General features: G+C 50.3%; 1 protein-coding gene across 1 annotated transcript; it reads left to right on the forward strand.

Annotated features, from left to right (window-relative positions):
- The first annotated feature begins 842 nt into the window (after window positions 1–842).
- TULP1 (tubby like protein 1) lies at window positions 843–16,153 on the forward strand. The gene is made up of 16 exons (XM_006882180.1): window positions 843–889; window positions 1,018–1,069; window positions 1,439–1,533; window positions 1,837–2,000; window positions 2,300–2,305; window positions 2,627–2,770; window positions 4,811–4,912; window positions 4,986–5,105; window positions 5,483–5,574; window positions 6,783–6,791; window positions 6,878–7,048; window positions 7,175–7,287; window positions 8,645–8,759; window positions 8,839–8,937; window positions 12,371–12,542; window positions 16,020–16,153. The coding sequence occupies exons 1-16, from the start codon at window positions 843–845 to the stop codon at window positions 16,151–16,153; spliced, it is 1,635 nt and encodes a 544-aa protein (XP_006882242.1).
- Window positions 16,154–21,415: the final 5,262 nt, after the last annotated feature.

Consider the following 21,415-nt stretch of genomic DNA (forward strand, 5'->3'; position numbering starts at 1 on the left):
TCACTCTCAGTTGCTCTTCAAACTTTGAACCAAAACTATGTTAAGGTGATATTGTAGTTGAAGACCAAACTAGCTTTAAAAAATAATATGATCTGTAAGGACTGAGCTCATAGGAGCTCTGGTGGTCTAATGGTAAGGAGTTGTGCTGCCAGTTCGAAGCCATGTAGTTCAAATCCACTGGTGGCGTCTTGGGAGGAAAATGGACGGTCTCCTCCTGGGCAATTTACAAGCTCTGGAAACCCTCTGGAGGGTCCTTTCTGACTAGATGGCACCTAACAACAACAACAACAATATATGAGACCAAACAATTAACAGTGACTTTAAAACAAAGATGAGACTGTAGTGGGGCAAGAATCTAGATTATGGAAAGTAGAACAAAAAGAAAAAAAAATAATGAAAATGGTCACACACTGTGATATAACTAATGTCATTGAACAACTTGTGTAGAAGCTGTTTGTGAAACCTAAATTGTTTAAAAAACCTTCACCAAAAACACAAAACAATATTTTCTTAAAGTTATATGCATGGTTCTGTCAATCTATTATTAAACAGTACAAAAGACAGAATCCCATCAAAGAGTTCCTTCCCACACCCCCACAGCCCACTGAGCTTGCTAGGTGTTTGAGAGCAACTTGCGGGTCAACTCTCCCTTCAGTGTCCTGGGCCTGGAGAGGCTGGGTGCCCATGGTGGGACTGGAGCACCCCCCACAGTACTGCGAGGCCTCCACAGCTTTGAGCCAGGCAGGTGGGGGTAGCTTGAGCCGGGATTAGCTGGAGGGGGACAGGACGCTGCTAGGGACACATCGTGACCAGAGAAGGGGTGCAGATCAAGCGAACGCATCATGCCGCTGCAGGATGATACCCTCCGAGAAGTGTGGGCTTCAGACAGGTTTGGAAGCCCCCGCACCCCGTGTCATCTCCTCCTGAACCCCGGGGAGAGGGGCACAGATTCAGGGGCTAGGTGGGGAACAGCAGGGAAGGAGGACAGAAACAGACTGATTCCTTTGACACTCTCAGTGGGCATGAGGAGGAAGGCCTGAGCCTGGAGACCCAGAAGCACCCCAAACAGGTATGTTCCCTCCTTGCAAAGATGCAGAAAGATCCTTCTCACCATTTATAAGACCACACAGGGCAAGGGATGCGAGGGGGGCAGATACCCTCAGCAGCATCAGGGGTTGGGTGTCCAAAGATTTCATGTGGGGGGAAAGGGATGCTTGGAGTGAGGGATGTGGGAAGGAGGAACTCGGGCTTTGAGGTTTGGGAGGTGGCCAGACATGTACCAGCGGGGTCTCTTCTGTCACTCCGTGGAGGAGGGGGCTGCAGTTCTCATGTGGATAATCTGCAGTTATTTCTGGCGGCTCAAAGGATTAGAGGTGGAAGGGCAGCCCCACAAGCCTCCCTTCCTTCCTTTCCCTCCTCCTGAACCCCTCCTCTGCAGCGAACAGGCCTGGGACAGAAGCCAAGAAAGAAGAAGGCAGACACCCCAGAGTCTCCCACGGGATCCAAGCCGCGAAGACGTGGGCAGGGAGCTGAGCTGGGGGGCACCTCCCAGGGTGAGGGCTGAGGGAGGGAGGCATGAGGGCAGGTGAGAGGTGTTGCCGAGACATGGACTCCATGCCAGGCCAGGAGGGATGGAAGCTGGGGAAACGGAGGGCTGAGAAGAGTAGCTGAGGGGAGGGGCGACTGACGAAGGCAGGCTTGGAGGTCAGGTGAACCCCCTCTCCCAGAGACGAGGGTCCCTACGCCTTGGGAAGGGGAGGAGGAAGGGAAGAACTCCGCCTCCTGGACCCCTCCTGGACCTTCCTGACCCTTCCTTCCCGGCTCAGCTGGGAAGAGGGGGAAGCGGCGGGAGGAGCCCGCCCCCAAGCCCACCCCGAACCCAACCGATGATGCCAGGCCACCGCACACACTCTACACCAAGTTCCTCAGGGACCCCCAAGCCAAGAAGCCCGACCCCCGGGAAACATTCCTGGTATCCCGGGCCCCAGGCGCAGAGGACGGTGAGAGAAGCCCTGTGGGAAGGGGTGGGGGGAAAGGGCGAAGCAGAGAGGAGGGGCTGAGCAGGGAGCCCAGAGACAGACCCCCCAGACAGACAGGCAGTTAGATAGGCAGTGGGAATGGCCTCCACGTCTCCAGCATTGGCTTTGCACTAGGCAAACACCTTGTGGGGCTGATTCTCTCATTGTTGTTGTATTCCATTTTATAGATGGGGAAACTGAGGCATGAAGCTAGTAATTAAGGATTTGCCTTAGACTACAGCTAGGAGACAGAGGTAGCCTAAATGGGTGTCACAGACAAGAGGAGGGTGTTCGTGGAGAAAACCAGGGGACTCAGGAGAGCATGTGATGAGGTGAGGGTCCAGAGAGAGGTGGGGCCTTCAGAGGAGGGTCTTTCCCCAGGAGCTGCCCTGGCGCCAGAATCCGTCCCCCCCCCGCCCCCCCGCCCCCCCCCTGCCAAAGCCAGCTCGTGAGAAATTTGAACACTCTAGGGTCACCTAATATGCCAGACTCCCTCCCTTCCCCTCATTTTGGAAGGGGCACCCCCTACCCCTGAAACTGCCACCACTGCCCAGCAATCAGGAGGGACTGTGCTCCCAGCCCCCTAATTGAGGGGTTTCTCTCTACAGAGGATGGAGGTGAGGAGGAAGAGGATGATGAGGAAGTGGAGGAGGAAAAGAAAGAGAAAATCCCTCTACGTCCCAAGAAGCCCCCTAAAGAGAAGGCCTCAGCAGACACCAAGGAGAGGAAAGCCAAGGCCCAGGGCCCAAAGGGTGGGTGTGGAGGCCAGAGGGAGTGTACAGCCTGGGGCCAGAGCAGGCTTGGAATTTCACTGACATAGGGATTTAGATACCAGGAAGTTACCCATTACTTTGGCCAAGAGTTTATTCCTCTGGTTTATTACTCCTGATGGCCCATTAAAACTTAGGTTAATATGTACTCTCCCCCACCCTTACAACCCTTTAGACCTAGGTTGTGCTAGAAGCCAGAACAGGGATTTTAGTTTTATCTGTGATTTTTGTTTTAGTTGTCTTTAAAACAAACAAACAAACCAGTGTGAATTATTGTTATGATTCTATATAAATTTCTAAGTGATGATAATGTAAGGAAAACGTTGACAGTTCAAACCCACCCAGTGGCTGTATGAGAGAAATTCGATCTCCTCTAAAGATCATGACCTAGAAAACCTTCTGGGACAGTTCCACTCTGCCATACAGGGACTCCATGAATCAAAAAGGGATCTCTGGGTGAGCTCTGGTGGCCTAGTGGCAAGAAGCTGCACTGCAATCTCAGAGGTACATGGTTCAAATCCACCAGCTGCTCTGCTGGAGAAGGAGGAACAATCTCCTCCTGTACCAGTGAGATCTGATTTGACGGTACACACAAAAAATAATGAAATAAAATATTTTTTTTAAAAAAAAGGGGGATCTCTGGTGGCCAAGCAGATAAAAGAGTTGTGCTTTCCTGTCTTAACCCATTTCCATCTTCATTTCACAAAATAATTTGCAAGTCTGTAGCCCTTCCTGAAGGAGAGCTCTCCTTCTCTCACTTCCCTTTGCTTTTCTGTGGCCACATGTTTTCTGTACCAATCATGTGTTGGGGGTGGGGGTAATGATCTTACCTCTGTTTTCAGAGTTTTGCTTATCTGTTTAACGCTCCTCTCTGATCTTAAGATTTGTGGAACAAATGCCATTTAATGCTGTGTGCTAATTTTAATTCCGCATCAGGTTTTAGAAATGGAGTAAAGATTAACTAAAAGCTCATCAAATTCGAAATTGTACTGAACAATATTGAAGATTAGTCTATAGTACCAGCAAATTTGCTACCTTTTTTTTTAACAGTAGGATGTACACATCTCAGTATAATAAATGTTTTTCAATTGTTTTGGAAAAAAAAAAGAGTTGTGCTTTCAACCCAGCGGCATGCAGTTTGGATTCACCTGCTGCTCCGTGGGAGAAAGATGGGCAGTCTCCTCCTGTGCAATTTACAGTCTCTGAAAACCCACAGGAGAGTCTGCTATGAGTAGGTTCTGACTCAACTGCAATGAGATGATGATGAAGACAAGAAGAGGAAGAAGAAGGAGGAGGAGAAGAAGAAGAAGAAGAAGAAGAAGAAGAGGAAGAAGAAGAAGAATCATCGGAATGGACTCAGTAGCACCTAACAACAGGAAAAATAAGACAGTGAATAAATACAGTGATGCCTCCCAGCCTGGGTACCTGGTTCTCCAGGTAGAGGCAGAGGCCACCTGTCCTGAAGGCGTAGGAACAGCTAGAGCCTCAGGCCTTGGAGGAAGCTGAGAACCTCATCTGTAGCTATGGCCTGAACAGATTTCCTGCATGAGACAGCGTGAGGGATGGAATTCAGAGGTCTGTAATTCATCCATCCATCCACTCATTCAGCAATTGCTTGCAAAGCTCCTTGTATTTGCCCTGCGCTTTTCTGGGCTCAGCATCGTTGGTGGCCCAGTGGCTAAGCCACTCAACTGGGAACTAACAGTTTGGCCATGTCAGCTCACCAGCCACTCTTGAAGAGAAGGATGTGACTGGCTGCACACACAAGAATTTACCGCCTTGGAAATCCTATAGGACAGTTCTACTCTGTCCTGTAGTGTTACCATCACTCAGAATTGAGTGACAATTCCCAGGCAACAGGTTTGGTTTGCTGTATTTTTCTTGGACCAGGGGTAGGGGGCAGTTTGGTGGCCAAGATGAGCAGAGGCCTTGAGTATCCCTGGAGACTAGAGGAAGAATGAAAGAGTTGGAAGGTGGTATTCACCTCCAACGGTCCTTTCTTTGTCTAACACCCATTCCCAGGGGACCTGGGGAGTCCTGTACCCTCACAGAAACCTCTTCGAATTAAGAAGAAGGAGGTTCCAGCAGGGGAAGTGACCAAGATAAAGAAGACAAAGAAAAAAGGTGAGCTTGGTCTGTGGAGGAGTAGAGGACTCTGAGGGTGAGAGATTGTGACCCTTTCCCCTAACACATGCAGGGTCTGGAGAGTCTGACAAGGACCCCTCAGAAAGCCCAGCTGGTGTGAAGAAGAAGATTCCAACAGCCTTGTTTCTGGTTGGAGAAGGTGGCCCAGTTAAGAAAGCTTGGAAGAAGAAAGGTGGGTGCAGTGGCCTCTGGGGTTCTAACATGATGGAGTCCTGGGGGTGGGGATCTCGGGGCCCACACATCATGTGATGCAGTGCAAGGTGAGAGGTATGTGAATTGTAAAACCAGAAGATTTGGGGACATATTAACCCCACCTTTAATAGTCATGTGACCATGAGCAGATGCCTTAGCCTTCCGGAGACTCTGAAAACAAGAACGTGGGTCTGACCGTCCCAGCGTTGTGGGTGTCCAAGTGACACAGGGGTGTTAAGAGTTCTCTGCAAACCACAGTGCTCCACCAGGGTAGGAAGTCAACAGACTTGTTCCCTTTTCAATGTTTAGCTGCTTCCAAAGGCCCAAAAGAGAAGAAAGAGGAAGAAGACGATGATAATGATGATGATGATGATGAAGAGGATGAGGCAGCCGCGGTGGTGACCAAGAACAGCAATCAGAAGGGCAAAGCGAAAGGAAAGAATAAAAAGGTAGGGACCCAGAAGTGAAGGATCTACACACATAGGTTCACCATGAATCCAGATCCACTCAAGGGCAACTAACGCAGTAATAAAAGTAGTTGCTAAACCTATCATAGGGAGCTCTGGTGGGTTTGTGGTAAGGAATCGTCCTGTCAAGGTGAAAGTATGTGGTTCAAATCCACCAGCTACTCTGTGGGAGAAAGATGGACAATCTCCTCCTGTGCAATTAACTGCCCCTGAAACTCTGCTAGAGAGTCAGCTATGGATCAGTTCTGACTCTGGTACACAATACACCACTGCTCCATGGGGGAAAGATGAGCATCTTTTCCCATGCAATCAACTGCCTCTAAAAGCCTGCTGGAGGGTTAACTATGAGCCAGTTCCAACTTGACAGCACACAACAACAACAACAACAACAAACCCTATTATAATTTCTGTAGCGCTTACTATGCCCTCTCAAACTCATTGCCTTCGGCTTCAGCAACCCCTCAGATGGTGTCTACATGTGGAAAAGTCTTTCTGAAAGCTCTGGATCTGATGGGAGCTCAACTCATTTCTACTGAGTTGGAATTGGTTTTCAGGAGAGACTGCTCCTCTTTCTCCCACCGAGCCCCTAGGGGATTCAGCTTCTTTAGGTTAGAAGCACAACTTGGCTACAGACTGTGCCACCAGAACGCCTCATACTGTGATAACTTAGGCAAGTGACCCAACCTCTCTGAGCCTCGATTTCTTCATCTGTAAAATGTAGACAGCTACTTATTAAGTGAGTTGGCCGAGGATTTGGTAAGTTAATATTTGCAAAGTATTTAGGACTAAAGCTGGCCTACTGAGAGACTTTATGAAAATATTTCTTAAATATACAAATTGAGTAAAATCTTTCCCAGGTGTCCACCCCTCCCCCTACCTACTCCTCAGAGTAAAACAATCAAAAACAAAACTGAGTCACAACATAGCTAAAACTTAACAAAAATGGGATATAGTTAGTGGTAGAGTTAGGACTGGCTCCAGAGCCTGGTCTCTTAGTCACAAGCCACACAAAATAAAAATACATTTTAAAAAGCCCTCACAAAATAATAATACAGCACAAAGCTCCCACACCTCCTCGCAAGGCCATGCTGCAGTGGCTGCTGGGAAGGCGTGAGGTGGTGGACGCCCAGCCTCAGGAGCCTGGCTGCCACAGTCCTCATGCCAGTCATCCTTTCTGTTCTCCCCTCCAGCAGAAACCGGTGAGTTGTCCTACCTGACCTGCCTATCGTCCAGCATGGGAGACCAGCTGGCTTTCTGGGGCTGATGCACCCTCTGCCCTGTCCAGAAAGAAGAGAGGGCCCCATCCCCACCCGTGGAGGTAGATGAACCTGCAGAGTTTGTCCTGCGGCCAGCACCACAGGGACGCACAGTGCGCTGCCGGTTGACCCGGGACAAGAAAGGCATGGATCGGGGCCTGTATCCCTCCTATTTTCTGCATCTGGACACTGAGAAGAAGGTGAGTAGGGGAGAATGACGGCCTGGGCTGAGGGGCTGCAAGTCAAACAGATCTTCTCTGTCCCTCCAGCACCCCTTCATCCGCCTCCTCTTCTCTTCCCTCCTCTCATCTGTCTCCCCTCCCCAGGTGTTCCTCTTGGCTGGCAGAAAACGGAAACGGAGCAAAACGGCCAATTACCTCATCTCAAGTGACCCTACCAATCTGTCCAGAGGAGGGGAGAATTTCATTGGGAAACTGAGGTGGGGCTGGGAAACTTGGGTCATCCATAGGGCCCTAAGCAGACAACTTTGCCCCCTGTGCTTGGAACTGTGGCCACCAAGTTAGACACTCGGGAAATATTCCCTAGCCCAGGCCTCCTCAGGGACAGCTGGTCCACCAAGCTGCTGGTGATGCTGACACCACAGATCCAAGGACTTCACTTGGAGCAGAGCCTAAGTGTCATGAGGGCATTCTTCATAGTAGAGCAACTAGCACAGAGTAGCACTCAGCATTTACTGGGCTAATAAATGAATATTGAGCACAGCAGTGAAGCACTCACCTTGCTAACCTAACCAGGAGGTCTGTGGTTTGAGCCTTCTCAGTGGTTCCGTAGGGGAGCTCTGGGGGTGCAGTCTGTAGAAAGCTACACTAACCAAAGGTCATGCTCCTCTGGTGATGTGACCCCACCAACTGCTCCACAGGAGCAAGATGGAATCTCCTCTCCTGTGTGAGCCTTGGAAACCCACTAGAGAGTCAGTTATGAGTCAGCACCGACCCAACAGCAATGAGGGGCAGGTTGCCATAAAAGAAAAAGAACTAGTAATTTGTGCCCCAAACCTTTGCTCTAGAGTTAGTTCTTAGTCCCAACACTTCAGGACAGAGTAGAAATGCCCTGTTGGATTTCCAAGGCTGTAGTGGTAGCTCTGGTGGCCTAGTGGCAAGAAGCTGCACTGCAATCCTGAGGGCCCATGGTTTGAGGCCCCAGCTGCTCCATGGGAGATGGATGGGCTGTCTCCTCCCATGTAATTAGCTGCCTCTGAAAACCCACCAGAGGTTCAGCTATAGGTCAGTTCTGACTCTACAGTACACAACAACAATCTTTATTGAAGCAGCCTACTGTATCTTTCTGCTAAGGAGCAGTTGATAAGTTTGAACCACCAACTTTTTTACTTGCAGCCAAACTCTTAACCACTGCACCACAAGTATACCACCCTAAAAAACTCTATGGGGCACTTAAACTCTGTCCATAAGGTTACTCTGAGTCAAAAATTGACAGCACTTCTGGGTTAGGCATAGTTCTAACTAACTTCCAAATATGAATTCATGTTGTCCTCTTGCCAACCAAGTGAAGTAGATAATGTTATTATGCTCATTTTACAGGTGGGGAGACTGAGGCTCAGAGAAACTAGTCACCTAGTCAGTAAGAGATAAAACTAAGAGTTGAACATTGATCAGTTTCTTTCTAGATCCAGAGCTTTCAAAACAACCTTCTAAACATCCCAGGAACTAAATTGCTCCAAGACACCCTCCCCTTTGACTTAGGAGTACTTTGATGCCAAAGTGCTTGGCTGTGGGAAGGTCTTGGAATAGGCATGTAATCTCCCGCCCTGGTTGCAGATCTAACCTTCTGGGGAATCGCTTCACTGTCTTTGACAATGGAAAGAATCCCCACCGTGGAGGAGGGGGCGCCGACGTGGGGAGCCTGCGTCAGGAGCTGGCTGCAGTGATCTATGTGAGGACTCCCCCTGGCCCCTACCCAAGCCAAGCCGCTCCTCTTGAAAGGGCCTACCTAATGGGCATCTTCCTCCCAGGAAACCAACGTGCTGGGCTTCCGGGGTCCACGGCGTATGACCATCATCATTCCAGGCATGAGCTCGGACAATGAGAGGGTGCCCATCCGACCCCGAAACGTGAGCCCTGTACCTCCCTGATCTCTGTCCTGGAGGGTCCTGCTCCTATGTGACTTCACACTGGGAGGGCTGAGGGGCTTAGCTTGCCCAATACATAACCCCACTGAGCATGCTCCTCACCTATACTCACAATGCATACTCCCAGAGATCCTAGTATCAGTATCAACCCATTGAATGAATGCAGGGGTTTTGTCATTGCATTCAGTAAGACAACCACAGCATTCCCCCACCACCACCACTATATCAAATTATTAATTCATGTATTCATCCCACATACATTATATGCCATGTGAAAGGCATCAGTAAGCAAAATAAGATCTCTGCCCACAAGGAGCCAGCAATCTAATGGTGAGAGACAGGTAGCAGACAACAACTGCAACAGAAAATAAATTATGGGGAATGTTAGAAGTGCTGTAGAGAAACAGAAACAAGAAAAGGGTGATGGGTGCTTGCTTTGACAGCATATACACTAAAATTGGAAAGATACAGAGAAGATTAGCATGGCCCCTGCACAAGGATGACATGCAAATTTGTGAAATATTCCACCTATTTTTTAAAAATGGGTAATGGGAAAAGAGTATGTGTGTACTTTTCAATATTTAGTATAGTGGTCAGAGTGAACCTCACAAGACAGTGACATGAGTAAAGCCTTGGAGGAAATGAGGGAGTGAGCCTGCAGGTATCTGGAGGAAAAGCCTCCAGGCTGAAGGAACAACCAGTGCAAAGGCCTTGAGGCAGGAAGATGCCTGATGGGCTTGAAGGACAGCGAAGTGACCAATGAAGAATGAGTTAGATGAGGGTGGAGAGGTAAAGGTAAGGAAAAGACCAGGCTTTTATAACCATAGTTTTACTTTAAAGGAAATAGGGCGCTATCATGCTAAATAGATTGCAGCAGGGCTTCCAGACTAAAACAAACAAGGAAGAAAGGCTTGGTGATCTACTTTGAAAATCAACTCGTAGGGGAGCTCTGGTGGCCTAGTGGCAAGAAGCTGCACTGCAATCCCAGAGGTGCCTGGTTCAAATCCACCAGATGCTCTGCCGAGAAAGGAGGGACAAATCTCCTCCTGTACCAGTCAGATCTGATTTGACGGTACACACAAAAAAATAATAATAAAATAAAAAAAAAAGAAAAGAAAATCAACATGTGAGAATGCCATGGGTCCTAATGGTCTGATCCACTTCCTGTCTCAGGGATGTCCTGGTGCAGTACTAGGCAGCGTTCATTCAGTTGTGCACCGGGTTGCCTTGAGTCAGGAGTTAACTCAGTATGTGTGAAAATGGAAAAACAAAACCTCATTGTTGTCGAGTTGGAACCAACTCATAGTTGACCTTGCATTGGGTTTCTGAGGCTATAAACTGCATGGGAGGAGATTGTCCATCTTTCTCCTGTAGAGCAGCTGGTGGATTCAAACCTCCAAAGAGAGGCACAATCTTTGGGTTAGCAGAACTCCCTAACAACTGCGCCGCCAGATCTCTCTCGTGTGAGTGAAATGCAGGGTGAAATGGAGAGAGGCCTTGAGCAGAGGTGGCCTCCTACAGATGTCAGCACTGCAGGTCAGCCGAGCCAGGATGTCACAGACTGAAAGACTTGCATGATCTGTACTCACAGGAGATCAAGATTACCAATTTACAATGAAAAACTATTCCTGCCAGTGGATCAGTCACTAATCCCTGATGTCAAGTTGATTCTGACTCTTGGTAACCTCCATCAGGTTTCCAGCTCTATGAATCTTTACAGGAGGCTGCCTCATCTTTCTCTCCTGGAGCAGCTGGTAGATTCTAACTGCTAAACTTGGGGTTGACAGCCTGACATGTAACACACATACCACCAGGGCTGCTGTCCTACTGGAAAGTCACATCATGAAGAGAGGCCCAGCTGAGCCCTTTTGACAATTGTGTAGGAAGTGCTGGCTGCAAGGGACAGTCCCTTCAGCCAGATGCCACTTACATGACATGACCAAGTTTCCATTCCCTCACCCTCTGCTTTGGCATCCCCCAGACCATAAAGCCCTGTCTTCACGGATTCCATCCCACTGTATCTGCAGTAAACACACAAATCTCCTCGAAGCCGCACCTCCGCTGTCGCTTTGCCTTAACAAGAACTGTCCATTGCAGTTTATCATCCTTTACCTCACAGTTCTACAAACCATTGTCACATTCTATAATCTATTATCACAAGGGCAATGGTGGTTCAATGGTACAATTCCCATCTTCTATGCAGGAGACTTGGCTTCAATTTCTGGCCAGTGTTCCTCACGCACACCTGTCTGTCAGCAGAGGTTTGGTTATTCCTGTGATGTTGAACAGGGATCTCTGGTGGCATAGTTCGTAGGGAGGTGCATTGCTAACCCAAAGGCAGAGCCTCTCTGGCAATTCAAATCCACCAGCCGCTCCACAGGAAAAAGACAGGCAGTGTCTTCTCGTGTGATATACAGTCTTCTGAAAACCCACTGGAGGGTCAGTGATGAATTGATTCCAACTTGATGGCAATGAGTTTTAATGAGATGATGCTGAACAGGTTTCAGTGGAGCTTCCAGACTAAGATTAGGAAGAAAGGTCTGGCGATTTCTTTCCAAAGAGCAGCCACCGAAAACCCTTAGATCACAATGGTTAGTCGGCAAAAGTTCATAGGAATGATCTGCTCTCATTGAGTAGCCGAGTTGGGCATCTATGGCAGCCAATAATAGCCATTTGTTTAAATGTGCACTTTGTGCCAGACACTGCAGATCTACATCAACCCAACTGTTTAACATCAAAATAATAACATTTACTAAGCCACTGCTCTTTATCAGGAAGTGCTCTTAACAACACTTTATGCATTATTATTATTTAATCTTTGTAACACTTTGTTGTGGGAAAAATACAGAATTTTCATAAAATACTGTTCCTGCCCTTTGAACATCCAGTGCTGTCCATTACAACGTAGCAGGTAGGAGCTCTGAGCTGGAATGTCTAACTCTGCAATCAGGAAGGTCTCTTGAAGGCGATGATCTTAATGGACCCAAGGCGAGAGGATATCTCAAAAGCACTATCAGAGAAACCCTTCTCCCTCCTTTTAGAAGCTCTTGCAGGAACACTGTGTTCACCGTTCTTTACCTGTTCATCTCTCCAAGCTCAATTCTGAGTTCTTTGCAGATCTTAGAATGTATGTTATCATCTAGTAGCATCCAGCCACTTCTTATGGCCCCTTGAGGGCTGATGGCACAGAGCACCTACTGTGTGCCAGATGCCACCACATGGCAGAGGCAACCTTCTATTTCCTCACCCTCCCATTTGGCATCCCACAGACTATAAAGCCTCATCTTCACAGATGTTCATCCCACTCACCAGGCTCGCACACAGAGGCTCACTGCAGGCCCTTCCCCCAGTGGGTCCTAAGCTGTTGAGCCACCTTTAATTGTCCTTTTCATACCCACTCACCTGGGCACCCCAGGCCAGCGACGGGCTGCTGGTGCGCTGGCAAAACAAGACCCTGGAGAGTCTCATTGAGCTGCACAACAAGCCACCTGTCTGGAATGAGGAAAGTGGCTCCTACACTCTCAACTTCCAAGGTCGTGTAACACAGGCCTCGGTCAAGAACTTCCAGATTGTCCACGCTGATGACCGTGAGTATCTAAAAGCCCCAAGCAAGCTCATCTGCCTCCCCTAGGACCCTGACTCTCACTCAGGTTTCCCACCACCCTCTCTCTCTCCCTCTCTTTCTGTCTTTCACACACCTACACACAAATGTAGTGATGTCCTTTATGCCTGCAGCTGGAATATCCAGCAAGGTCACCCTCTCCTCCACAAACACTGGTACTGTGTGCCCAGGGACCTCAGATGTTTCTAGCAGATTTCAGGACACATTTCTATGTTCTCACTGTAGCACTGAGGAAACCTGGGTGGTGTCGTCTGTATGGAGTTGCACTGTTAACCTAAAGGATGTGGTTTGAATCCACCAGTGGACTTGCAGGAGAAAGATAAGCAGTCTCCTCTCATGCAATTTATAGCCTCAGAAACCCAACAGAGGGTTGGTCCACTATGATTTGATTCCAAATCGATAGTAATCAGACACTCCAGCACTGACCAGAGATCTAGGTAGATAGTAGGGTAATCTGGGCAAGATTATGTTGAAGAAAAGGTTGAGCTACTAGAATTTTAAAACAAATAACACCAGCCATTCATTTCCTAGCATGTTATTTGGGGAAAATTTCCCATCAAGGACCTTTTCCCCCTCCTCCATCAAAGACCTCTTTAAAGAGCAAGGATATCAGTTTAAAGACTAAAGTGCAAGACTAAAGTGCACCTAATCCAAGCCATGGTGTTTTCAATTGCTTCCTATGCATCTGACACTTAGGCAAGGAATAAGACAAAAGAAGCAGTGCTTTTTGAATTGTAATGTTGGAGAAGAGTATTGAATGTCCCATAGACTGACAAAAGAACAAACAAATCTGTCTTGGAGGGAAGTGCAGCCAGGGTGCCCCTTAGAAGTTGGTGAAACTTCACCTCACATACTCTGGGCATGTTGTTGGGTGGGGCAAGTCCTCAGAAAAAGACATTATGCTGGGAAAGATCAACAAAGAGACCTCCTCCAATGAGATGATTGGCACGGTGACTGTATTGACAATGGGTTTAAGACTGACATTGAGCTTGACATTGAAATTGAAAGAGATATGCTAAGAAAGGAGAGATACTACACTAAGAAAGGTAGAGGGTAAGCAAAAAAGAGGAAGCCTCAATGAAATGGATCGACAGTAACTAAGACTGACAACGGGCTTGAGCATGGTGGAGACTGTGATGATTGCACAGGATAGGGCAAGGCTCAGATCTGTTGCTTATAGGGTTGCTTGTAGTTGACAGCACCTACCAGCAATACTCAACTCTTCCTGGTCCAAGACAGCTGAGGCTCAAAGAAGGCAGCAGCTTGCCCAATGTCTCTTAGCTCCTCTAAGTATTACTACAGCTTCAATTTATTTCACACACTCACCTCCTGTCTGGAATGTGTTTTCTATTCTAGGCACCTAACTCTAGATTTTACAGATATGGAATCACTTAAACATGGTGGGTAGATCCTCTGCAAGGAAGGTATTATTATTATTATTATTATTATTATTATTATTGTGCCTATTTGATAGATAAAGTATGGAGGGGTTATGTTACTTGCCTAAGGGCACACAGTAAGAGAGCTGGGATGAGCAGTCTCCTCTCACAAAGACTAAAGCCTCAAGAGACCTGACAATTGTTACTGACTCAACAACAGCGGTTTGGGTTTAGTTTGGCTTTAGTACCTGAGCTCTTAGGTGCCTTTTAGAGCTGAGAATATTGGTCAGGCATTTCTGAGTATTTACTCTGCCTTCTATCAAGAAAGGTCAAACACCAGACCTCTAGAAGTTCAGAAAATAAAATGTACCTGAAACACAATGAAGGAAAAATGTCTCTGTTACAAGCCTGGTGGTGAGGTCCCCACTGGATGAGAAAGTTGAAGAGATAAAAGGTTATCTCCCAAGGGATTCTAGGCTCACAGGGTTGGGCTAGCACTAATTAAATGGTCTGTTCTATCTAAAAGGCTGTGTCAGTCACCTGTCTTATGGCCTTGGAAAACTGCTCTCCAGATCACGTTTCTGGTGGAGCCTGGTCTGTAGAGGTTGGGAGGTATTTTTAGCAGCTTTCTGTCATTATGGATGCTGGGGGGAGGTGTTGGGGTGTGGTTGGGCTAGAAATGAAATGGGAGCTGAGTGGGGCCACTGGCTTAAGAAAGGAATAGGCAGCTATCCGAGGGATTGAATCTTAGAGAGCTAAGTCTTGGGGCTGGTAATAAGAAGGACATGGAATGGGGCCAGAATAAAACAATAAAGTTCTGGGCTTAGGGAAGTTTGACCAAGTCCTAAAGAAAAACAACTCACTGCTGACCAGTGAGTTCCAACTCATAGTGACTCTCCAGTCAGTTTCCCAGGCAACAGAGCTTTCTGGGAAGTGATTCCCCATCTTTGTCCCAAGAGGTGGGAAACCTCCCCCCACCCTCTCCAACAGAGCATAACGTAGCAGGTTGGTACCCAATACCTTATACTCTATGCCACTAGGGAGCTCTAGTGGCATAATGCCTAATATGTTGGCTGGCAACCTGAAGGTCAGAGGTTGAAACCCACAGCCACTCTGTGGAAAATGATAGGCAGTGTCCTGTTATAAAGATTTACAGCTTTGAAACCAATGGAGGGTCACCATGAGTCATAGCCTATGAGTTTGGGTTTGAGTTGGTTCTATTTCATTAAGGGAGCTCTGGTGGCTTAGTGGTAAAGAGTTGTGCTGCCTTTGAATCCACCCGCTGCTGTGCGGAGGGAAAAGCGGGACAGTCGCCTCTTGTGATTTACTGCCTCTCAAAACCTGCTGGAGGGTCAGCTATGAGTAGGCTCTGACTGGACAGTCCAACTGGTGGCATAGTCCGGAGTTGCAGAGCTATCTCAAAGGCTTCAACTCTGCCAGTCTGGCTCTGTGGGAGAAAACAGGACATCTGCTCCAGTGTCATTTACATACAGTCTTACAAACCCATTGGAGGGTCAGCAATAAGTGGCAGTTCCAAGACAGCAGTAAGAAAGGTCTTTTAAAAAACAACCCAAAATCTCCAACAAACCTACAGCTCATCACCATCAAGTCTTACTGACTCATAGCAGATTCTCCAACGGGTTTATAGAGGCTGTAAACTGAAGGGGAGATCACCCATCTTTCTCCCACAGACCACTGGTGGATTCGAACCGCCAGTGGTGCAAGCCAGAGCTCTCTAAATAAGAGTGATACTTCGCCTCTTCTCCATATTTCCTTTCAAGAAGGAAAGTTCGTCCCTTTTGGGGTGTAACTTTCTAATAAATCTTTATTTTTACCTTTTTTAAAAAGTGATGCTTCATTAAATGTTACATGCACGACCTTGTCTTTAGTTGATGTTAATGGTGCAGGTAGGACTGGGATACAGGACCAGGGGAGGATGAGTGGTACCTGAGAGTTGGGGTACCAATCCAAGAGAAAGAGACTTCTCTAAATATCGAGGGCACTGCCTGTCAAACGGGAGTTCCACAAAGTCTTGGTCGCTCCCCACCCGTTTGTGCCTGCAGCTGACTACATCGTGTTGCAGTTTGGCCGCGTGGCCGAGGACGCCTTCACCCTGGACTACCGGTATCCGCTGTGTGCCCTGCAGGCCTTTGCTATAGCCCTCTCCAGCTTCGACGGGAAGCTGGCCTGCGAGTGACACCAGCACCCGCTCTGCGCCCCCAGAACTCTCCAGCGTGGAGGAAATAATTCTGTGCGGAACAAAGCTTCCACGGAAGACTCTTCTCTGGTCCAGGACCTGACCTTCCCTGACTCCTGGTAACCTCCGTCCATTCCCCGGGAGAAGCGGGGAAGGCGTGCAAACCACGAGTCAGATAGAGATGAAGAACATCTGGAGTGGGGCTAGCACATCTGGTCACGGAGCCGGCCCGCCCCGCCCCTGCTCCCCTCCTGTGCTCCAGTCACTTCCTGTCCGGGAGCAGTAGTCCGTGTTGTTTTAACCCCCTGTGGACCGCGCCAGGGCTCCAAGGACCCGGGAAGGCTGGGAGGAGGGTCGATGTTGGGGGATGAAGGCTGGGTACTGCGTCCCCAATAAAGCCGCGTAGGCCAAACAGCTTGTACTTCTTCAGGGCGTACTGCAAGTGTGGGATGCGAGGCCCGGGGGTGCGGGAGGCCTCCCAGAGGGCGCAGGAGGGGCTGGGGGGCACAGGAGAGGTTCAGGGGGGCAGGGGGCCCGGGGATGCGGGAGGCGCCCAGAAGGTGCAGGCGGGGCCTGGAGGGCACAGGAGGGGTCCGGGGGGGACGCAGGAGGGAGCCTGGGGGCCGGGAGCCTGGGCACAGGAGGGGTGGGGGGCAGGGCAGGAGGCTCAGGCACAAGAGAGGTCCTGGGGTACGGGGGAGAGGGTGGAGAGCGAACCGTTGCCCTCGCAGCTCTTGCCCTGTCCCCGGGTGCTCCCGCGCACTCGGCGGGTCCTACCGAAACTCAACTGGTGCAGTGTCGAGACGCCCCCCCAGGGCCCCAGGCTCAGAAAGAGGCCCCAGAAGTCCGAGAAAAGGGGGAAAGGGAAATTCGAGAAACAAGCCACTCGGGGAGAACCAGACAAACCGGGTCCGGGCGAGGCGAGCGCAGTCGCCAGGGCGGGGCCGGGTCTGGGGCCCCGCGAGTGGGGGACAGGCTGCAGGGGGGCGGGGAGCGGGTGCCCCACCCCGGCGGCTCGCGCCCGAGGGAGGAGGGGGCCGAACCCCGAGGTCCGCGCGCACCGGCTCGGCCGGGCAGCTTGTGACGCGGCACCCCGGCCCCGGCACGGACGGGAGCCCAGCCCAGGGGCGGGAGCTCCGCTGTCGGCCCCGCCCCAGCCCGAGTCCCGAAGCCGGCAGGGCCCCTGCGCACAGGGGTCCAAGACCTGGCGCTCACGGGGAGGCTGGGAGCATCGCTGGGAGAAAGAGGGGCGCTGCCGTCTGCGGAAGGCGGGGCGTGGCGGGAGGTCGCGAGGCCGTAGGTCAGGCACCCGAGCGCCGCTAGCGGCGGGGCAGAGGGTTGAGGGCCGAGGGGTGTGGTCTACGTAGCCCCGCCTTCCCTGCAGGTGCCCCCCCCCCCCCGAGCGCCCCGCCCCCTCCTTCCCCGCAGCCCCCGCCCCCGCCCCGGCTCTTCAACACAAACTTTCCGTCCCGCTCGCTCCCACCTCCGCGCCCGGCACCTCCCGCTCCCGCCCGGTTCATTCCGCACATTCCGGCCAGCCCCTTCCCCAGGACCCCCCTCCCCGAGACCCCCCTGCCTGACCCCCCTCAGGCCCGGCGGAGCGGCCCGGCCAGAGCGCCCCCGCCAGCTCGGACCAGGTAAGCCGGGAGGGCGCGGGGAGGAGGCCCTGCTGGGAGAAGTTTGGTTGGTCGGCTCTGGATAGTAGGGAACAGTTCAGGGGGGCTGAAGCCCCCAGCTATTGTCCAGTCCGAGCTTCGGATCTGGGTGCCGAGAAGTTTAGAGAAGGGGGGAGAACTCTCTCCGGGAAGCCCCGCCCACTACCACCCCGAGATCGGGCGAGTTGGTCCCGGGAGGTAGGGAACCCTGAGAGTGTGTCCCCAGTGCCATCTCCTGCCCCGCTGTCCTTGCCTGGGGTATCAGGGCGAGATTCTGGGAGCAGAGCACTTGGGGGGGGGGTCTGCCACCGGGGAGCTCATACCCGGGGCTCCTAGTCCCGGGCCCCACCGCCCTTTGGACTCCCGGCTCCCGGGCCGCGCTCTCCCGGCGCCGGCCCGGCCCCAGCTCCACGCAGGCCTCGGGTCGGGCCTTTTGGCGCCCAGGCGGGCTTGCCGTGCGGGCGGCTGCGCTGCAGCGGGAAGGGCGTCTGGGAGCAAACCTGCGAGGACTGGGTTTGTGAGTCCCTCCAAGAGCCAGGGTCTTCTGCTTCCCTGCAGATCTGTAGCGTGGAGGATCAGGCTGCCTAAAACGCTGAGTTCAGTACCCGGGTCCCGAGGGCGCTGGATTTGGGGCCTTCTCTTAGCCACATTCTCTCAGGGCTCTTGTTTAAACTTCAGAAGGTTTGAGGGCGGGTGCTTCTCCACCTCCCACCCTGGCCCCCCGCCATTGTCTGTCATGTCTCTTAACTCCTATCTTGGGAGGGAGAGTCAGGGGTTGCCTGCTTCTCTCTAGTTTCCTAGCCCAGGCCCTAGGGCAGTATCGCAGAGACTCTGTCACCTTTTGGAGGGAAAGGGGCCCAGATCCAAAACTGAGAATTTTTCAGGGCAGAGGATAATGAGGCCTTGAGTGAGGGCTTCTCGGGGGCGGCCTCCATCTGTGTCTTCCCTCTCTTCAGGTAGAGGCAGAACCAGGTCAGGCCTGGACTTGCAGTCCAGGAGAACAGAGCATGGGAGTGGGGGCTGGACACAGCCGCAAGGGGCTGGTGCCCATGGGCCCTCTGTGTATCTGGTCTCCTGCGACTTGGTTATGTGTGCACGTCCTCCACTTTAATGCAGGGGTGGGACACTTTCCATGGTGAGGATGCATTTAGAATGGGAAGCATCTGGCCTCAGTCCTTCAGTGGCCCTGGGCCCTCCTTTCCACCTTCATCTTCAGATTTGCAGACCCTGAGTTCCATAAGCTGTCAGTGGATAAAACTTTAAAACCAAGAGGAGGCATCTCAACTTGAGGAGATTGTGAAATTAGGGCTTTCTTCTCATCTAAGCCTTTATTTAACCAGTTGTAATACGTTAGTAGTCTGCTTTGAGCCTCAGTTTCCCAACTTGAAATAAATGACTTTTCAAGGCACTTTTCTGCAAGCTCCTTGGGAGTTCCTGTCAGCCAGTCTACCTTCCTCCTCCTTCTAGTATGGAACCTGGACCTGAAGATGATGAAGTGATTGAAAGTTTGGTGGGGACAAACTAGTGGGGGTAACGAAGAAGTAACTAGATCAGCTGAGTGTGGTTGACAACATTGCAGGCAGCCAGTGTCCAGGGACACAGCGGTGGGGTAAAGTTGGGGAACTTGCCCTCTGAAGAGGTAGTAGGATCTGGCTCTGAAGAGGTTTGGCAGAGTAGAGGGTACCGATGGTGGTCAGAGGCCACTTGGGCTTAGCAATTCCCCTGCCCTCTTGCATACCCCATTGGGTGAGTCTGAAGTGGAGACTGAAAGCTGTCAAGGAATAGAAAAGCTGTCAAGGAATAGAGCGTTCTTGCTCAGCAAGGGAAGAGGGATTGGCTGGCAGCAGGAAAGGAAGTACTTTGGTGGTGCCAGGTCAAGGGAGGGCTCTAGAAGCTGCAGCTTTCTGTTGAGGTGGCCAGGAGGTCAAAATTGCTTCTTCCCACAGAGGATTATAGAAGCTGTGGGGTCCAGGTGGTGCCCTGGAAGATGCAGGGCTCCATAGACTTCTGGAGCACCTCTGGAGCTATGGGGCAGTTTCTCTAGTTAAAGTCAGGCAAGTCAACAGGTCACACTTTTGTTCCCATGGCACTGTCCTCCCTACCTGGTGTTGTACCAGGGCTAAGGGGTATTTTTGAGAGGGGCAGCTGACCCTCTGGGAAGGAAGCTGAAAGAACAAGGGCTCTCAGGGTCCCCAAAGGGAGCAGGAGACCGGGGGCAGAGAATTCCTTCCCCCTACCTAACAACAACAGGTGCCCAGAGTAGCCTGGTGGTGCTGTGGTTAAAGTACTTAGATGATAACTGTAAGATTAATGGTTTGAACCTACAGGCTACTCCTCATGAGAATGATGTGACCATCTGTTCTGTAAAGATTTGCAGCCTTGAGAACCCTTTGGGGCAGTTTGAATTTGGCCTGTAGAGTCACTATGAGTTGAAATGGACTCAAAAACAATGGATTTTTTTTCTTTGTTTGTTTGTTTATTTGTTTGGGTTTTTTAAAATAGATCCCAAATTTTAACCTCAGCCTTTGGGGTTTCCTAGAGTGCTGATTGTTTCCTGTACTCCCTGCCAGGCCTGAAAGGACAGGAAGTGATAGAGGGAAATGAGAGTGCAACTGTATGTGGCACTGGATGTGTGTGAGAGAGGAACTGTGAATGGGACATTCTATGTGTGAGAGAAAGAAGCCAGGCAAAACAAAAACATGTGTGTAGGACTATGTATGACACTGGGTAGATGCATGAGAGAAACTATGTGACATTGACTATGATGCTGTGACATTTATATGTGAGAGAAATGTGTATGACATTCTTTGATGAAGATTGCATGTGCATAAAAGAAACTATATGTACATACATAATGTGCATATATAATCTGTCATACTTCATGTGTATGAGAGAAATTATCTCCAGTGTGTAAGTAGGTGTCACTCTCTGTGTGTATGAAGGAAACCATGCCCAACCATCTGCACATATGCCTACACGTTGACGTTCAGTGTCGTGCTGCTGCTGTTTGTGTATGAGAGAAGCTGTTTATGGGACACTGATTGTGTGATGCCATAGTTGGCTATATATAACTCTGGCTGTGCGTGTTAGAAGCAGAATGAGCGACATTCTGTGTGATGTATGATGCTGTGATGTGGCCACTTCGGATGTGATATGGGTGTGAAACGATATGTGTTATAGGCTTGGGTTTGTGAGAAATTGATGGGGGGGAGTGTGACTATGTATAAGAGAAAAACAGTGAGGCCATGATAATGTAATGTATATTTGTATGTGAAAGAGAATGAAGAGTCTGTGAGAGACAGCGATAAACCGGTGTGTCACAGTGGGCTGTCTCCGACAGTGTGTGTGCTGAGAGACTGTTGTGATAAGCTGTGTGAAATAAGGTGTGTAGGTGAAACTGAGCACCAGAAAGAAACTCTGTGTGCAGCTCTGCATGTGAAGGAAACTGTGTGGGGTGCGACTGAGACTGCCTCTGTGGGTGGCCATTATCTGAGATTGTTTGGGACTGCCGGACAGTGTGGGTGACATCCTTTGGAGTTGTGCCAGAGTTGTTAGTTGCTGTCATGTGGGATAGGATATGACACATCGAGGGGCCTGGGACTCTGAT

This window comes from Elephantulus edwardii, unplaced genomic scaffold (genome assembly GCF_000299155.1).
Source record: "Elephantulus edwardii isolate Elephantulus edwardi_28Jun2011 unplaced genomic scaffold, EleEdw1.0 scaffold00017, whole genome shotgun sequence".
In the NCBI taxonomy this organism is placed as follows: Eukaryota; Metazoa; Chordata; class Mammalia; order Macroscelidea; family Macroscelididae; genus Elephantulus; species Elephantulus edwardii.